The 15,774-nt window shown below is 33.9% G+C and overlaps 1 protein-coding gene across 5 annotated transcripts in view; it reads right to left on the bottom strand.

The window, feature by feature from the left end:
• Positions 1–4,536: 4,536 nt before the first annotated feature.
• VGLL3 (vestigial like family member 3) overlaps positions 4,537–15,774 on the bottom strand; it is a 48,103-nt gene continuing 36,865 nt past the window's right edge. For all 5 annotated transcript variants that reach the window (XM_066241026.1, XM_066241022.1, XM_066241023.1 and 2 more), the window contains one exon: positions 4,537–6,170. In XM_066241026.1, coding sequence (XP_066097123.1) covers positions 6,127–6,170 — 44 coding nt within the window. In that variant the 3' untranslated portion in view covers positions 4,537–6,126. The remainder of the gene's footprint in view (positions 6,171–15,774) is intronic.

A 15,774-nucleotide genomic window follows, 5' to 3' on the forward strand; every position in this document is an offset into this window, starting at 1 on the left:
ACATATATTCCTTGGCTCTAAAAATTAACTTCATGAAAAAGAAAACTATGATGTTTAATTTTCAAAGATATTCATATTGTTTAATTAAATAGAAAAAACAGAGAGCTTTAGGTAATTATCAAGAAATGCAGACAAAACCAAAATGCTATATCAAATATAAACATTAAGTTCACATTAAATTTATTGAACAAATTGAAGATGACATCTGTTTTTGTTACAGTCCTCCATTATATTATATCATCAACATAGTTATGAGACCTGCATCCGAAAAGTAAATAGAAATATGAAAATGTCTTTCCCCAACCCCAAGAAAAACAGAAAAAAATATATGATTTTATAATTAACCTTAAAGCCAATAGTTTCATGAATTATGTGTTTTTGTTGTAAATTAAGAATATAACATAGCTAAGATTAATTAATTTGTCTTTCTGGAAATGTAAATTTAAGATAGCATAAAACTTTCATAAAACCAACAAATCTGAAATTTCACTGTATTTCAAGGTTGTAAGATATTTCTATCATTGTTTTTCAGTTTACTTAATCAAATGACAAATAGAAGTTTAACATAATATATATTTTTTATAAAAGTATATCTTCTTTTTTTGGATTTATATGATGAAAACAAATTGAATCTATGTCTTCTTTTTAATGATACAAAGAATTCATGTGTAAACCATTCCCTATACTATATGTCCAGAGGGGGAAAAATGTGTGGAATAGTATTTTTAAATCAGATATACTATCCAAGATTGTAAATATCTTAAGAAATTAAATCAAGTATGTAAATAATCATTATTATTTTTCCTTAGCCATAGCTTAGGAAAAAAGATGTACATCTGTATTAGTATAAAGAGATGCCATTTAAAAGTTCACATCTTATGCATATACAAAAAAAAATTAATTAAAGTACCTTGTATACTAAAAGAATTACACTTAGATCAAAATTAAATTGTCCAGAAATTATTCCAAAGGAAGCTAATTGGTGGTGACCTGTCCTTTCCTAGAAAGTATCATTGTACTTATACAACAGAATTGGCAAATTATACTTATTATTTCTCACCATTTTAAAAGGGGGTTCAAATAAATCTATTGGACTAAATCCGCTTGCAATCTCAAAGAGCTGGTTTGATCAATTATTTGAAATCAGAAAAATAGTTCTCACAAAAACAGAAACAAAAAAATGCACAAAGACAATAAAAGAAATAAGAAAATCAAGCTCTTTTAATAATAATGACTATTTCTGTACTTTGGAAAGGTGTATAGGCAATATTCCCAGAGAACACTGAAAGAAAGAAAAAAAAAACTACAGAAAATTTCTGAAAGTCAGTTTGCAATATCCATGACCAAGTTAGGAAAGTAATTAACATTTTTAAGCCATTGAGACTGTGATTTGCAGGCCCCACCCACACCCCAGTCTCCAGTCATCCCCTTTTGGGTAGTTTACCTATTCATCCTCAACATACAGTATTGAACTAGAACTTTAACCTGTTTTTTTCTAAAAACAACTTTAATAATAGCTTTAATGCTTTAATATTAGTTTAAAGGGCTCTTGGGTCATAATTTTAGGAAATAAATTTTAATTTCTCTCTCAAACAAGCCTTAGATTTTTCTAAAAGATTGTGTCCTCTATCCTGGATGAAAGAATAAAACAAAACTGCATCCTCGGGGTCCTGCATATTAAAATTGGCAGGCTGATTGCAATCCTGGTCTCAAACAATTTCTGCTTTCTGCTGTCCTTCTGTCTGTTGTGAAGGTGATCAATCACAGGAATTCTAACTGCCATCAATACCCCTCTGTAACTGCAATAGTTCAACTGAACTCTTTCCATGTTCAATAACTGACACAGTGTCCACATCTGCTTCTAATAAAATTGTTTCTTTTTTTCTCAAGCAGAGTAAATCTGCTGACTGAAATCGTAAAGGGTTCTGTTTTTTCTTTTTTTTTTATCCCCTTTACATGCGGATGATTTTTTTTCCACTATATTTTGCATTTTTTCTTCCAAGGCAAAAAGAAAAAAAAACTGAATAACTTCAAAAGTAATGTTTTTGCTCCAGGTGCTAAAGAAGCCCAAAACATAACTGAAAAATACAAACTTTGGTGACTTAATGGACCTGTTGCTTTCACTTTGGAAAAAAAAATAATCCTAGGGCCCTGGATAAATAAAGTTTTAGAATATGTATGAAAACTCAATGTTGAACCTATGTACCAGTAATAGGTTATTCTCCTTCATAAATGGCACACGAAAATATTGAGATAATTAAAAATTCACATTTTATCTTCAATACTTTGTAGAAGGCAAAGATTCTCTCACAATAATGTGTCATGGAAAAGCACAGTCATGTATCTACTGCTGCAGAAATGGGCATGGAAAGTAAAGAGGGACATTAGGGGGCTCAGCTTTATGACCTACTTCCTCAACTGATATACATTTGTGGCAGCTGTCATTTATTAAACATCGACTGTGAGTTGATGATTGAATAGATATATATCCAACCTTCACAGCCTTCCAGTAGGAATTATTACCCCACTTTACTCATGAAATAAATAAATGAAACCCCACGTCACACATATCTAATTGTGGCCATGCCACAATTCCGAGAATGACCCAATACCCAACTCTTGGCCATTAATTCATTCTACCTCTCTATTCATCCCCCCCGTCATAATTCTAACATAAATATTTTCTTTTTCCACCACTAATTCCACTGCTCTGTTGAGTTAATTCAGCAAAGATTATCTAACAAAGGAACACTCAGTAGGAAACAGAATGGGGTTTCTTAAAATATAGTTTCTGATTGCTCCTTTAAATTACAAATGTAACATTAAACCAGATGTTAAGTGTAAAAATTGGATTGATTCTGTCATATATTCTACAGGTTTTAGAGTAGAAATGGACAAATACTACTTGCAATAATGAATAGCAGTTCCTCAATGGTATATTTTATAATGCCTAGAATTTTTTTTTGATGTTTCATATAAAGAAATTAATTCTTCAATTATTTGTCATTCACTAGTTCTCAGTTGAAAAAATCAAAGCAATCCTGGGCGTTTTTGCTTAAAATAATATTGTAAGAAATTTTAAGAGGAATGAGAGAGAAGAAAGAATAGAGGGGGTGAGGAGTGAATAGTTAACCTTCTTAAGAAGAAATATTGATTTTTAGACATGTTTAGAACTTTTTAAAAATAAACCAGGAGAGACCCATAACCTGTTAAGTTTGAATTTCTCACTGTTGTCTTGTTCCTTAGCTCCTGAGATGTTGGGTCGAAGCATAGATTAGATGTCAAATAAGTCAGATAGTTTTCTAGGATCTAGTTCACAGATCTTTGGAAAGCTTGAATCATTTAAAGAATTGTCTAAGATAGAATGTTTCCACACAAAATTGAGGAAAGAAGTGGTAACCTTCACTAGAGCAATTTGGAAGACGCTAAGTTCAACGGTATCATTTTAATATGAAAAACAAAACAAAACAAAACAAACCAGACCCAGAGTGTGATAGTTAAAATAAAGAAAGTTCAGAATCTTATGCTAAATTACAACTCATCTTCTTTTATAACTTCTGCTGATAGTAATACTACAAACATGCCAAGGGGATGCCGGACAGTTACAGACATACACTCATTCACTTGTTACTTAGATTTGATCTACTCCTTGTACATTCAAGGATTCAACCCTTGCTATGCCAACAAAACTTAGGCCTGTTCTCACTTACAAAGCTTTCCTGTGTACAGCAGAATTTAGTTTCCCAACTCCTCTTGAGCCTCCAGAACCAAGGAATATTCCATCCTATGGTTGTCAGGAATGGCAAAGAACTCTCAATTCAGGGTGAAGCTATAGAATCATCTGCACTCTCTCCTTCAATTCAGTTCAGTGGATAATAAGACAAAGAACAAAGAGTAAAGAGTTTTCTTCTATTAATTAGGAAAATCCAGTTGAATGACCTAAATGAGTCAGAGTACAATACCCTTCTCAGAAAAATTGCAAAATTCAATAGGTCCTAAGGGAAGAAAAGTAAAAAATCCCCAGCAACTCATCCCACAGGTACTACCAAATACTTGTCATTGAAAACTTGGAGGACACAGGATGAAACAAATTTTATAAATTCATTCAACTCTGTGCTCCACAGATTCGGACAAATTATAAACAACTGTAATAAATCAAATTGTAAATCAAAATGTAGATAATTTAACCAAACCAGGTTCTAGAAATCTAAATTCATGTCATGAGTAAGTGGAAGATACCTTAAGTTTGGACCTCACATTAGGTAAAAACGTGCATATCATGCTAAGGAGAACCTAATTAATAAGAAGCAATGTATGGAATGATAAGAATACAACATGACGGTATAGATTTATAACTCATGAGGTGCATCGGGAAGGAAAACTAGTACACAAAATACAGCTAAGGAAAATATCTGAAAATCATCTGTAAGAACTCTGCCTAGCTAAGCAGAGGTTGTGTTGTTCTTATAGCTAAAATGTTCATATATATATAATATACAAGGTTTAAGATGAAAAGTGGTATTTTGCTACACACTGTATTTCACATGGGAGAGAACAGGAATGGGAAAATTTGAGAAATCTATTTCCTGACCAAAAGTTCTTTAGAGCATTAACTTTTCAAAATGACCCATCTTTAAAAAGAGTTGGAAAGAAAGAACGGACTTTGCATTAAAAGTCTGTAGAATATTATTAACTGCTACTTCATAATCTTTTCCTAGCAGGGTTTTAATGATCATTCCAACTTCCCTTATTTAGATTCTGAGGGCCACATCAACTTGAATCTGGGGTTTCAAATAATATATTTCAAATAACATATTGTCAACTTATTAACCCAATTTCAGTAATTGTGGTATAAATTCAAACCAAAGTTTTATTTTGCTCTACATTTTTTCTTATGAAGAATTAAATCACCTAAAACCGGATTTAAACAACAACAACAAAAACCTTGCAAAAAATCTATGTTAAAATATTCCATATACAATATATTAGTTTTCAATTCACAATGACAGGCAACATTATTAGAAACAGTCACTGAATTAAAGGCTTTGTAATGTGTCTAGTACCTTCCCGAGTATTACTCCTTCAATCTATCTCCAGGAAAAAAAAAAATCTACTTAAAATATGACCTTAAAAATTGCCATGAATGAATAATTAGGAACAAGAAAAATAAGTCACTGGCACTCAAAGGTAGCATGGTTCAATGTATTTTCTTCCCCAGTAGTTGGGTATACACTCTGGTTCCATTTATTAAAGTCAGATGGACTATAAAGAGAACTGCACACTCTATGCAAACTCTTCATCTGATCTCAAGTTTATGCAAACTTTTTAAATCAACCTGTAAGCACTCTTTTGGCGAAATCAAAATAATGAAATATTTTTTTTTCTTTAGTGTAGTCATTGAAACACTTCCTTTCAAGTTATACATATAATCCAAAGTTAAGTAAGCTGGCATGGAGTTAAATCTTCACTGTGATTTAATGTAATACAATACTATGGTGGCATAGCTATGGTGCTACTTTTGTAAAAAGGCAGAGATTTTCAAACACTTGAGGTAAACCTAGAAAGCCCAGAGCATATCACAGACATCTTAAAGATAAGCATTTTAAACATTTTCACCAGTGCTTCTCTGAGAGCAAGTTCTTTAAACAGAACTTAACAATTTTTACAATATTTAAAAAAAATACATCCCTCAAAAATAGCCCATCAATGCTAAATCAAACTTTCTGTATTTCTACAAAAATAGATGCACATAGAGCTATAAAATTGTATTCCTGAAAGAATGAGCATATTCATTTGTGGTTCATCTTTTCCTGACAAGATGGCTGGTTAAAATAAAAAATCAAAATAAAACAAACTTAAACTATGTATTGATAAAAGCAAGACAAAAAGAGAGAGTTGCACAGTTGGCAAAGGCTCAGATGAGGGGAAAAACAAACAAAAAAATCTTCAATGTCTAGGACCCACTCTGCTTTCTCAAGGAAAGGCTCCTCCAAACCAAAGTCAGCTGGCTGACACTTCTCCTTCCATGTCTATTTTGTCCCATTGCAGAATGGAAAGTCCAGGTAGCATCTTTCCCAGTGGGTGCGCAGATTCACGCTCCAATCCGACTTACTAATACTGTGTGTTTCAGTACCATGGTGATTCTTTGCTCTTGTCTTGGTGCTGTAGACCTAGGAAAAGTGACAAGGAGAGAAACAAAAAGCATTAACATGCATAACACTCAAAAAATGGGCATCATCTACAATGCTTTGAATACAGAAACCAAAAAGGCAACTGACGCTACTCTGAAGTATAACCTAAGGAATACCTGATCTTGAAGAAAATTTTGTGCTTGAGCTCTTAATTTTCAAAATGTCAACCAACAGGTGACACACACGCTAGATGAGGGTAGTGCTGTTTGTACAGTGGAAATTCTTTACTGTGGTTTTTATTTCCTTGGAGCATGAGTGAATAAAAAATTAAAAAATAGAAAAATTAATAAAATAAAATAAAACAAACCATTTTATTTCTAATTTCAAAAGGAGTGGATATTGAGGGAATACAATGCAACTAATCTTTGGGGCATTTAGGCTGAATTGTAGTTAATTCTTTTCAGTAACAAAAATGATACTATTTGGACTACAGTAGTGAATAAATTCTAGTGTATTTTGAAATGTATTCCACCGTGGAATTGTTATAAATTATGATGAGCAATTAGACATGATTAAAAAATGAATCTAGTGTCAGTAAAATATAGTTGGTTCAGAGTTAAGAGTACAAACTTATGAATTTACTTATTTCTTTTCACATCTTCCTCCAGAAAATATTTAAGATAGCTTACAAATATCCAAACTTCATAACAAGAAAATGAAATTTACAGGTAAAATTAAAAGAATAGTAAACAAAGGAAAATATGTATGGACTCTAATTCATAGCTAAAATGGTTAGGAAGTTTATCAAAGAGTAAACAAAACAGAAAATGTGACTGATTCGGCACTCATGTAGTCAATTGACTAATTTCTGATATAGACAATTAGCATAGCATAGCAAGCTCCTTACACCCGCTTGAAGTCACTTTCTTCAGTTTCTTTTTTGTTTTGTTTTGTTTGGTTTGGTTTGGTTTTTTGTCCAGAAGCACAGTTGTTTGGAAGAGTAAAAATTCAGAATAAGGGTTGCTCTTAATTTGTTTAAAACCAAATACCAAAACATGAAGGTAAGGCTATTAAATAAGTGGGTATATACAAAGCCTGACTCCTATTGTGTCCATCCTTGATCTAAAGCTGTTTAAGTCTGGGCTGGATGTCAGAAATAGAACAGTTAAATGAGCCAGTACTGTTTTCAACTGTACTTGTTACTAAAACAGCTGCAGTGATTTCATTTCTTGTCTTTCCAACTTGTCAAAGAATTTTAGAAAACAATGGGTATCAGTACAAAACAGACAGAATTAGTCAGTCGTTGATGGGAGACATTAAGATAATTTTTAAAAGTCTACTAAAGGAAAGGAGAACAAATGAGACAAAGAAACTCACAGAACTATAAGTCACTATCTGTGTTCTTTAGCATTAGCATCTTGGGAGAAAGAAACACTTCCTGAGGAAATATTAGTTCCACCTTAATATTTTTTCTTATGTGTACTAGTCTTATATTTAGATAGAGTAATTTTTTTTCTCTACATTTCAAATAAAGAGGAGGACCATAAAGAGGACAAAAGAGGGGGAGAAAAAAATAAGTTAAGGAATTTGGGGGTATATCAATTCATTCTAAGTTTTCTTTACTCATTTACAAAAGATTGTGCAGTTAGAATAATTTACAATCTACCATAATCGCTGTTGGGTGACTCTTATAATCTAAACCACCTTAACTGACAATCTGCTGACTGCATAAATATTTTTTTCATTATTAAAACGTCTCATCTTCTATATGACTCAGTATTTCCACACTTGAAGACTCCATCAATCTATAGAATGTCAGCACTGCAAGTCATGAATAGTGTTGGAATCATCAAGTGGTTTGAGTCTTTTTTTCCCTCTTAAATAAAGGCAATCCCTAGTTAGCTTTTCAAAGACATATGACTCCTTTAAAACCATGTTAGCCTTTTTCTGTAGACAAGAATTGAATTACTTAACATAGCCCTGAATTTTCCAATCAGAATAACAGAAGGTATTCTCTCATTATAACTTCATTTTATCTCTCTCTCTCTTTTTTAGTTTTCAAGTTTTTGCATTACTATAAAAAAATTCAATTCTATTCATCTGTGATTTGAAATGTATTAAATATCTAATGACGTCCTGTGTTTCAGCTTCTTGGTGAAGACACATAAGTCAAACCTTTGCTTTAATTACCAGGTATTCATACCTGTAAATTTTAAAACCAACATAAGTGAAGTACAAGAAAATGAACAATGACAAACAGACCCTACTACTAAGTTGCAACAGAGAAGCAGGGTTATCATTTTTCCTGCTATACAATCGGTGAGGGTAGATTAGGATATTAAGCCACCCGTATATTTAGTTTTCCCAGTAAGAGTTAAAGAGAACAAAATCATTAATCCATGAACTTTATGTGGTCTGCGGATATCATTAACACATGGTCCTTATGTGATCTACATATATCCAGGATTTCCCTAAATTTTCTTACCAGAACACAAAATGCCTCGCTATCATTTTGTTTCTATTCAGGCTTTTTGCTTTTTCATTTCCTTAACTTAACCCTATATAAAATAAGTTTATAACATATACTGAAAACTCCCCACTGGTTGTCTGAAATCACCCATATTTATCTTCTCGGTGTTTTTAACCCAGATTGGCTTAGCCATTTAATCAATAAGATTGTCAGTAGATAGGAAAATAGACATCATAAAAATTATGTTAATGAGCATATCCTTAAGACTAAATATAGCAGGCACTGTGTTAAGTGCTTTATATGAAATATCTCATTAAATGCCACCCACTGTGCTATATCATATCCACTTTACAAGTGGAAAAAAGTGAAACTAAGAAACGTTAGGCAACTATAAAACAGTAGAGCTAGGATTGCAAATCAGGTAGTCTGATGTCAGAGTCAATAGTCTTAACCGCACTGTATATGGCCTCTCTTATATGGGCTATACAGGCTATAGGCTGTGACACTAACCTATACTTCCCTAACTCCCCAAGTCAAAATTCTTTCATAAAATCAATTTAAGGAAATGTTAATGCATTTTTATATTCTTTTTTGATTGTTTAGAAACACTTCAATTTAACAGAACTGATATCAGAATTAACATAGTATCTGTCTTAGTGATCTTTTTAACTACACATCTGCAATGTTTTTCTTAAGACATAGCAAATGATTACACAGTAGTTCAGATGAAGACTACATACATTAGCTATACAAGAGGATATGTCATACTAACTGAAATGTTTTTTGAAATATCAATATAACCATTCTCCCCTTCCCTAAACTTCACCAGTGTGAACACTGAAGACATAAGGTAGACATTTGGCCTATGTGGTGGTTGTGGAAAATAGACTTGAAAACAAACACATCACATTGTTGGCTTTGGAGCTTTTAGAGTCTGGGATTCAGTTAGGAGAAAAAAACATAAAAAGAAATGTCATCCCAGAAACCCAGTTCTTCACTTCTATCACCACTATCATCTGACCACCAAAAGGAAAAGGAAAAAGAAATATCCAGACCCAGGAAGAACACAGAGGAAGTATAAACATAGAAAAGAAATTTAAGATAATTACGTGTGAGAGAGAAGTCTTGGGCAAGGAAGATCATAATATGATCTCCCTTAAAATGTGAAGAATCTGTTTAACAAGGCACCATAAATCATTTTCTAGCTGAGATTTTTAGGAGACATTAACTTCACAACCTCAACTTTTGCAAAAGATTCTGGGAATAAGGAAGTAGAAATAACAACAGGGTGTGTCCAGGCATGCAAAGCTTTGAGAATTCCATCTCTGTTGGTCCTAAATTTTCCATGAGCTCTCTGAGAATAATACAAACATTAGCTCAGAAAGAATTCTAGTTGAGCCCACTAGCATGTTCCAAAGCTATGATCTGGGTACCCTATGGCAGAAGAAATGGCATGGACCACACCACCTGAGCATCTTGAAGGATCACAAACACCAAGAAGCTGAACTCAGATTAAACAGGTTATTATGGGAGTGGGCACAAAACAGAGAATACACAGAGAGGCAGAACAGGGGAGGGAATATGCTTGGATACAAGACCAAGAATACCTCTTAACTGACAATCTTTGTAATATGACTAACCTTAACAGAGACACAATCCCAGGGAGAAAGTAAGGAAAGAATCTGAGAAGAGGTTTTATCTCTAAATAGGAAACTGTTTTAAACTAAACTCAATGGGATATCATTGGGTTGAACCAAGAATACTCAGAATTGATGTGATTAAGTTTTCTGCTATTGAGTAGAAATAAAAAATTTGGTTACTTAAAAAGCTCTACTCTGGCACACTTGAGTTTTAAAGACTGTCTAATAATTACATCCCCTGGAAAATCACACCCTACTTCTAATTCCTTTGACATAATCACTTGACAACACCATTGACTATAGCTCTTAAGTAAGTTGAATATGTTTCCAATTAATTTTATTGCTGGGGATAAAAAAGGTAATGTGGTCAACATACACTTCATAATATGTTGTATATATGAAGAGAAGACAAAGAGAAACATCAAACTTGAAAGTGGGGATAGAATATTTTATTTCATAGATAATAAGAATCTAGAAATCCTTTTGAATCAGAATGCTTACTATTAGACAATAAGCTGGTAGTTTATTCTTACATTAAAAAATAAATCCTTATTTTATTTCTGCTTTAATAAAGACATGTCATATTCATCATAAATATAAATATAAATATAAATATAAATATAGACAACACTGTATTGGATGCTCTATCAAAATATCTAACCTTCACCAACAACCTGACCTCTAACGTTGACACAGTGAGAGATGATCACAAAAGTGATGGCAGAGACAGTCATCTTATCTTCTCCCACTTTATAAAATTATCACTGGTAATGACCATACAACTGCATTTGTTTGTCTGAGTCCTGGGACAATCCGTTTAGTGCTAGTTAAGAATTTCTAAGTAAGATCTACATGGAAGTAGCACCTTAACACAAATATAGAGAAAAAAATATAAGAGCAAGAGTGACCCAATTTGGGAAGTAGGATTTCATTTTAGGTACATATCAAGATGAATCATGTTTAACCACCATGAAGAACCCCCATTATTCTTTTTTAAAATATACATATTTTTTAAATTTCAAAACATCTTAGGTTTCTTGTTTAAAAATCGAGTCATGGAGTATTTATAAAGTAAGATTTCTACAGAATATCCCATCATCAAACAATTTGCTCTGTGCACTCAATGTACACACATACTCACACGACTATTTATACTGTGCTTGCAATGTGCTTATTTCACAAGAGATATTATCTTGAAGAACCATTCCACATCACTATATATAGATAAACCCTTCGGAAGGCCTGCACAGTATCCATTGTACCCTATACTGTAAACTACACAATTCTCTATAGATCTACCGCATTTGAATACACAAGGACAAATATATAAATATATGTTATTTATGTAAATATTTTAGTAGATAAGATAAATTTCTAAAAAATTAAAACAATGCTTGCTGAGGCTTTGGCTGGTTGACTCAGTGGCTAGAGCATCAGCCCAGCTTGTGGACGATCCGAGTTTGTTCCCTGCTCAGGGCACACATGAGAAGCAACCATCTGTTTCTCTTCCCCCACCTTTTCCCCTTTCTCTCTCCCTTTTCCCTCCTTGCAGCCAGTGGCTTGGTTGGTCCAAGCATTGGATTCACTGGCTTCAGGCACTGAGGACAGCTCTGTTGATTCTAGCATTGGCCCTAGATGGGGATTGCTGGGTGGATTCTGGTCAGGCTAATGTGTGTGGGGGGGAGGGTGTCTCCCTACCGCTCTGCTTTTCACTTAAAAAATACATATATATGCTTTCTAAACCCAAGCACCTATGTATACTTACATTTACATATTTCATTGAGGGTGCTGTTTAAGGAAGTCTCTAGCAATAATCGTAATTTTTACTGTTTAATATTATTAGAAATTAAAAGTACCTAATTGTTTTAATTTGCACTTCTTCCCACTTTACTGAAGCTGAACATTATGTGATTATAGCATTTCTTTCTACATGTTTTACCTTTGGCCCCGTTTCGATGCTTTGAAGAGAGTAATTTCCTCATTGATTTCTAAGTGTTTTGGTATATGAGATATATTATACCAAATATATTAGATATATTAACAATTTTTTTTCCTCATATATTACAAAACTTTGCCAGTTTGATGGGTACAAAGTACCTCTATACTTAGTACTTAAATATCAAACAATAATTCTTTTTAATGTCATTCCGAATAATATGTATTTTTGAACTAGAAAAACAAAAACTTATTATGACAATTGCAATTACCCTTTTATCATTACAACTCTTACACACTAAAACAATAGTAATAGTCTCTTAACTATAATATAACTGTGTAATAATTTATTAGCAGAAGAAGATTTTTCTGTTTATGAAGATGTTTTCCTTAGGGCATATTTAGAATTGACTGAAAATCTTCATATAGCAGTAGTTGTAAACAATGAGATTAAAAAAAAACTATCTGAATTTGTCAAAATATCTTTAAATTCCAATTCAGAAGGGGAGTAGAAACGTAAAACCTGCTGAACCTGACATTACTAGTGGACCGTAATTGACTCAGTTATTGTTAAGAAGCATAGCGCCTGCACACCTAAGGCCAACACTGCAGGTAACAAGCAGTTCAGTGCTAGGTGCTTCCACTGCTCCCGTTTCTCCACTGCCAGGCAGCAAGCCACCTTAGTCTCTCTGTCCTTTCAGAACCCTAGCCCCTCCAAAACCCACAAACGCTCCCATGTAGAGTCTTCAGCCTTTGCCTTTAGCAGCATGCATTCACTTCCTCAGACTTGTGTGTGTCAAAATGCCCTACTGGACAGGAAACTGACAAGTATTTTAAACATCAGGATGTGGAGCTACAAATCTGAATCTGTCATATTAAAACTGACTGTGTGGACAACATAAAATACACATCACCAAGTCAGGTAGTTTTTGATCACAGCGGCAATTTACCATGCTCAAAATGTGAACGTCAGTGTGATAACCTCATGGGTAAAAAAAAAAGAAGCTTGGGATCGGGAGATACAACATGGGATGGAGACACTTCTCCCCAATTCAGTGACCTCGATTTCAAAAGCAGATATAAAGAACCCTTGAAGACAGAGACAAAGGAAAAAGGAAAGATGGAGTGGGGGAGAGTGAAATGGAACACCCTCTGTAATTTCTTCTACAGATTTTCTCCCAGAGCTGGAGAGGAGCAAATCCAAAAAATGCTTGGATCACTTATTGTAACTGAAACCACAAGTTATAGTACTCTCAAGAGATTCTAACTATCCAGACATCTGTTGGATAACAAATGCAGCCAAACATGCATCTTTAAAGAGGTTTCTAGGTTATGCAGTGACAGTTTTATGATCCAGAAAATAGATAATCCAACCAGAGGAAGAGTTAATCTGGATCCATTGCTTTGTCACAGAAACATAATTAGGAATAAAATGATAACACAGGAAACACTGTACCTGGGAGTATGGGTGGTTAAAAAAAAACATGAAAATTTTACAAATTACTTTTAAATCTGCAGAAATAGAAATCTCTTTTTATGCCTATTTGATTTAAGTAATCAACCTTTCCATTAAATCAAAACATATTGGAAATGATCAGGAAAGAATGAGATATATTGTGTATATATCAATTCTGTACTGACATCAGTCATTTTTCACAAGCTTGCTCTCTGACATTTTCCAGAGGAGTCAGTCTAATCCAAGAAAACATAAATAGAACTTCAACGATTATGAGGATGCGAAGCATCATCTGATCCTGCTCAAACAAAGCAGCCATGAAAATAAGTATTATAGCACATGCTTGTGGTTGACAGAAACTATGATGTTAACTCCCCAGTATATCAGGCGGTATTCAAATGAAAAACAGCATATTTTGCCTCTCATCGGTCTCTTGCAAGACGGTTTTTTTTTTGGGGGGGGGTCATCTTTTTGCCAGGGAATTCTGAACATGTTGACCACAGATAATTGTTTGTGAAACTTGATATTGTTGATAAATAAAACAATAAGAGTTAGGCAGCCTGAAAGAGAATAAAGAGAATGTAAATTCCACAGGCCATATAGGATTTTTATATATAAATATAATCTTTGTAGCCTGTTTGAAAGCTAATGTCGAATTGTCTGGGGACAAGTTCTGAAACGGATTTCTTCTTTTGAGCTGTTTCTTTCAGATGTAGCCTTATATGTGATATAAGAAATAGTACATCATCACTGAAAAGCTAATTTGCTGATACAAAGGACACTGACCCCTGGACCAGGCTTTTTAACACTTTGAGTGATTGTCCATTTGGAGTCATGCAAGAATTACCCAGGACTTTTTTCAACCTATACAGCTCCCATCTCAGATGAGCACAGAAGTTTCTCTTGGGAAGACTAGAATTTGAAAAAGTCCCCAAGAGCAATCACAGATAGTTAATGACAGCCCTTTAAGAAATAATCAAAAGATAACAACATTGCCCAATTTTGCTTGCAATTAAAAATAAGTTTCAGAGAACCACCTATAAAAATTTATTTACAAAATTAATACTCATCCCCTGGCCATTTGACTCAGTGGTAGAGTGTCGGCTCATGCGTGGATGCCCCTAGGTTCATTCCTGGTCAGGGCACACAGGAGAACCGACCATCTGCTTCTCCCCCTTTTCTCTCTCTCTTCTCCTCCCACAGCCATGGCTTGATTGGTTTGAGCATATCGGCCTGCGTGCTGAGGATGGCTCTGTCCGGACACCTCAGCCGCTAAAAATAGTTTGGTTGCCAGCAGCCCTAGATGGGCAGAGCATCAACCCTAGGCAGGGTTGCCAGGTAGATCCAGGTTAGGGCACATGAGGGAGTCTGTCTGTCTCTCTCTCTCTCTCCTCTTCTCACTTAAAATAATAACATTAATAATAAAACAATACTCAAATGTTAAATAAATCAGTTTTTAGTTTTTAAAAATTAGTATTTAATGGAGTCTGGATGAGTTTAATTACGTGTATAGTCTAACTTCCCTGGTCCGCACATAAAATTTCATTTGGAATTTCTGAGTAATAAGTACAAACATCTCAGCAATACATAAGTACAGTAGGGTAAGATGTAACTTGTTTTAGTACCCTCTCATTCCACGGGGCAGTGTGTTGTTCTACATAAAAGAAATTATGTTTTAAAATGTCTTGAAGTTGTACATCCGATAATGCTTCAAATGTTCATCTTTATTCTTTATCCCACCTCTCCTATTTGCCCAAACAAGAAAAAACACCCACTTTTCATTGTGTGGCCAACACAGGCAAACACCACTACTAGGAAATTGAATTCCCAACAAATATCACAGCCATTCTTCAAGAACAGAAATTAGTTAAGTTAGATACAGCCAGGAAGTGGCAGAGACGTTTAAAGCTAGCATCTCTGTTATTCATGATGCCACGAGAATCTCCAGTGTGAATTTCTTTTTCTGTTTGAAATGCACCATACTTATAAAGAATAATGAGATCTTTAGTTCTGCATATGTGTCACCATCTAGAAAACACAAGCACGAACCTTAGGTCATTGAAATCTCCCAGTTGTGTCAAAAGAGAACATAGCATTTTCATTTTCATCTGAAGAAGAGGTTCTGAGTCTTATTCAACATAA

This window comes from Saccopteryx bilineata, chromosome 8 (assembly GCF_036850765.1).
Source record: "Saccopteryx bilineata isolate mSacBil1 chromosome 8, mSacBil1_pri_phased_curated, whole genome shotgun sequence".
Taxonomy (NCBI): domain Eukaryota; kingdom Metazoa; phylum Chordata; class Mammalia; order Chiroptera; family Emballonuridae; genus Saccopteryx; species Saccopteryx bilineata.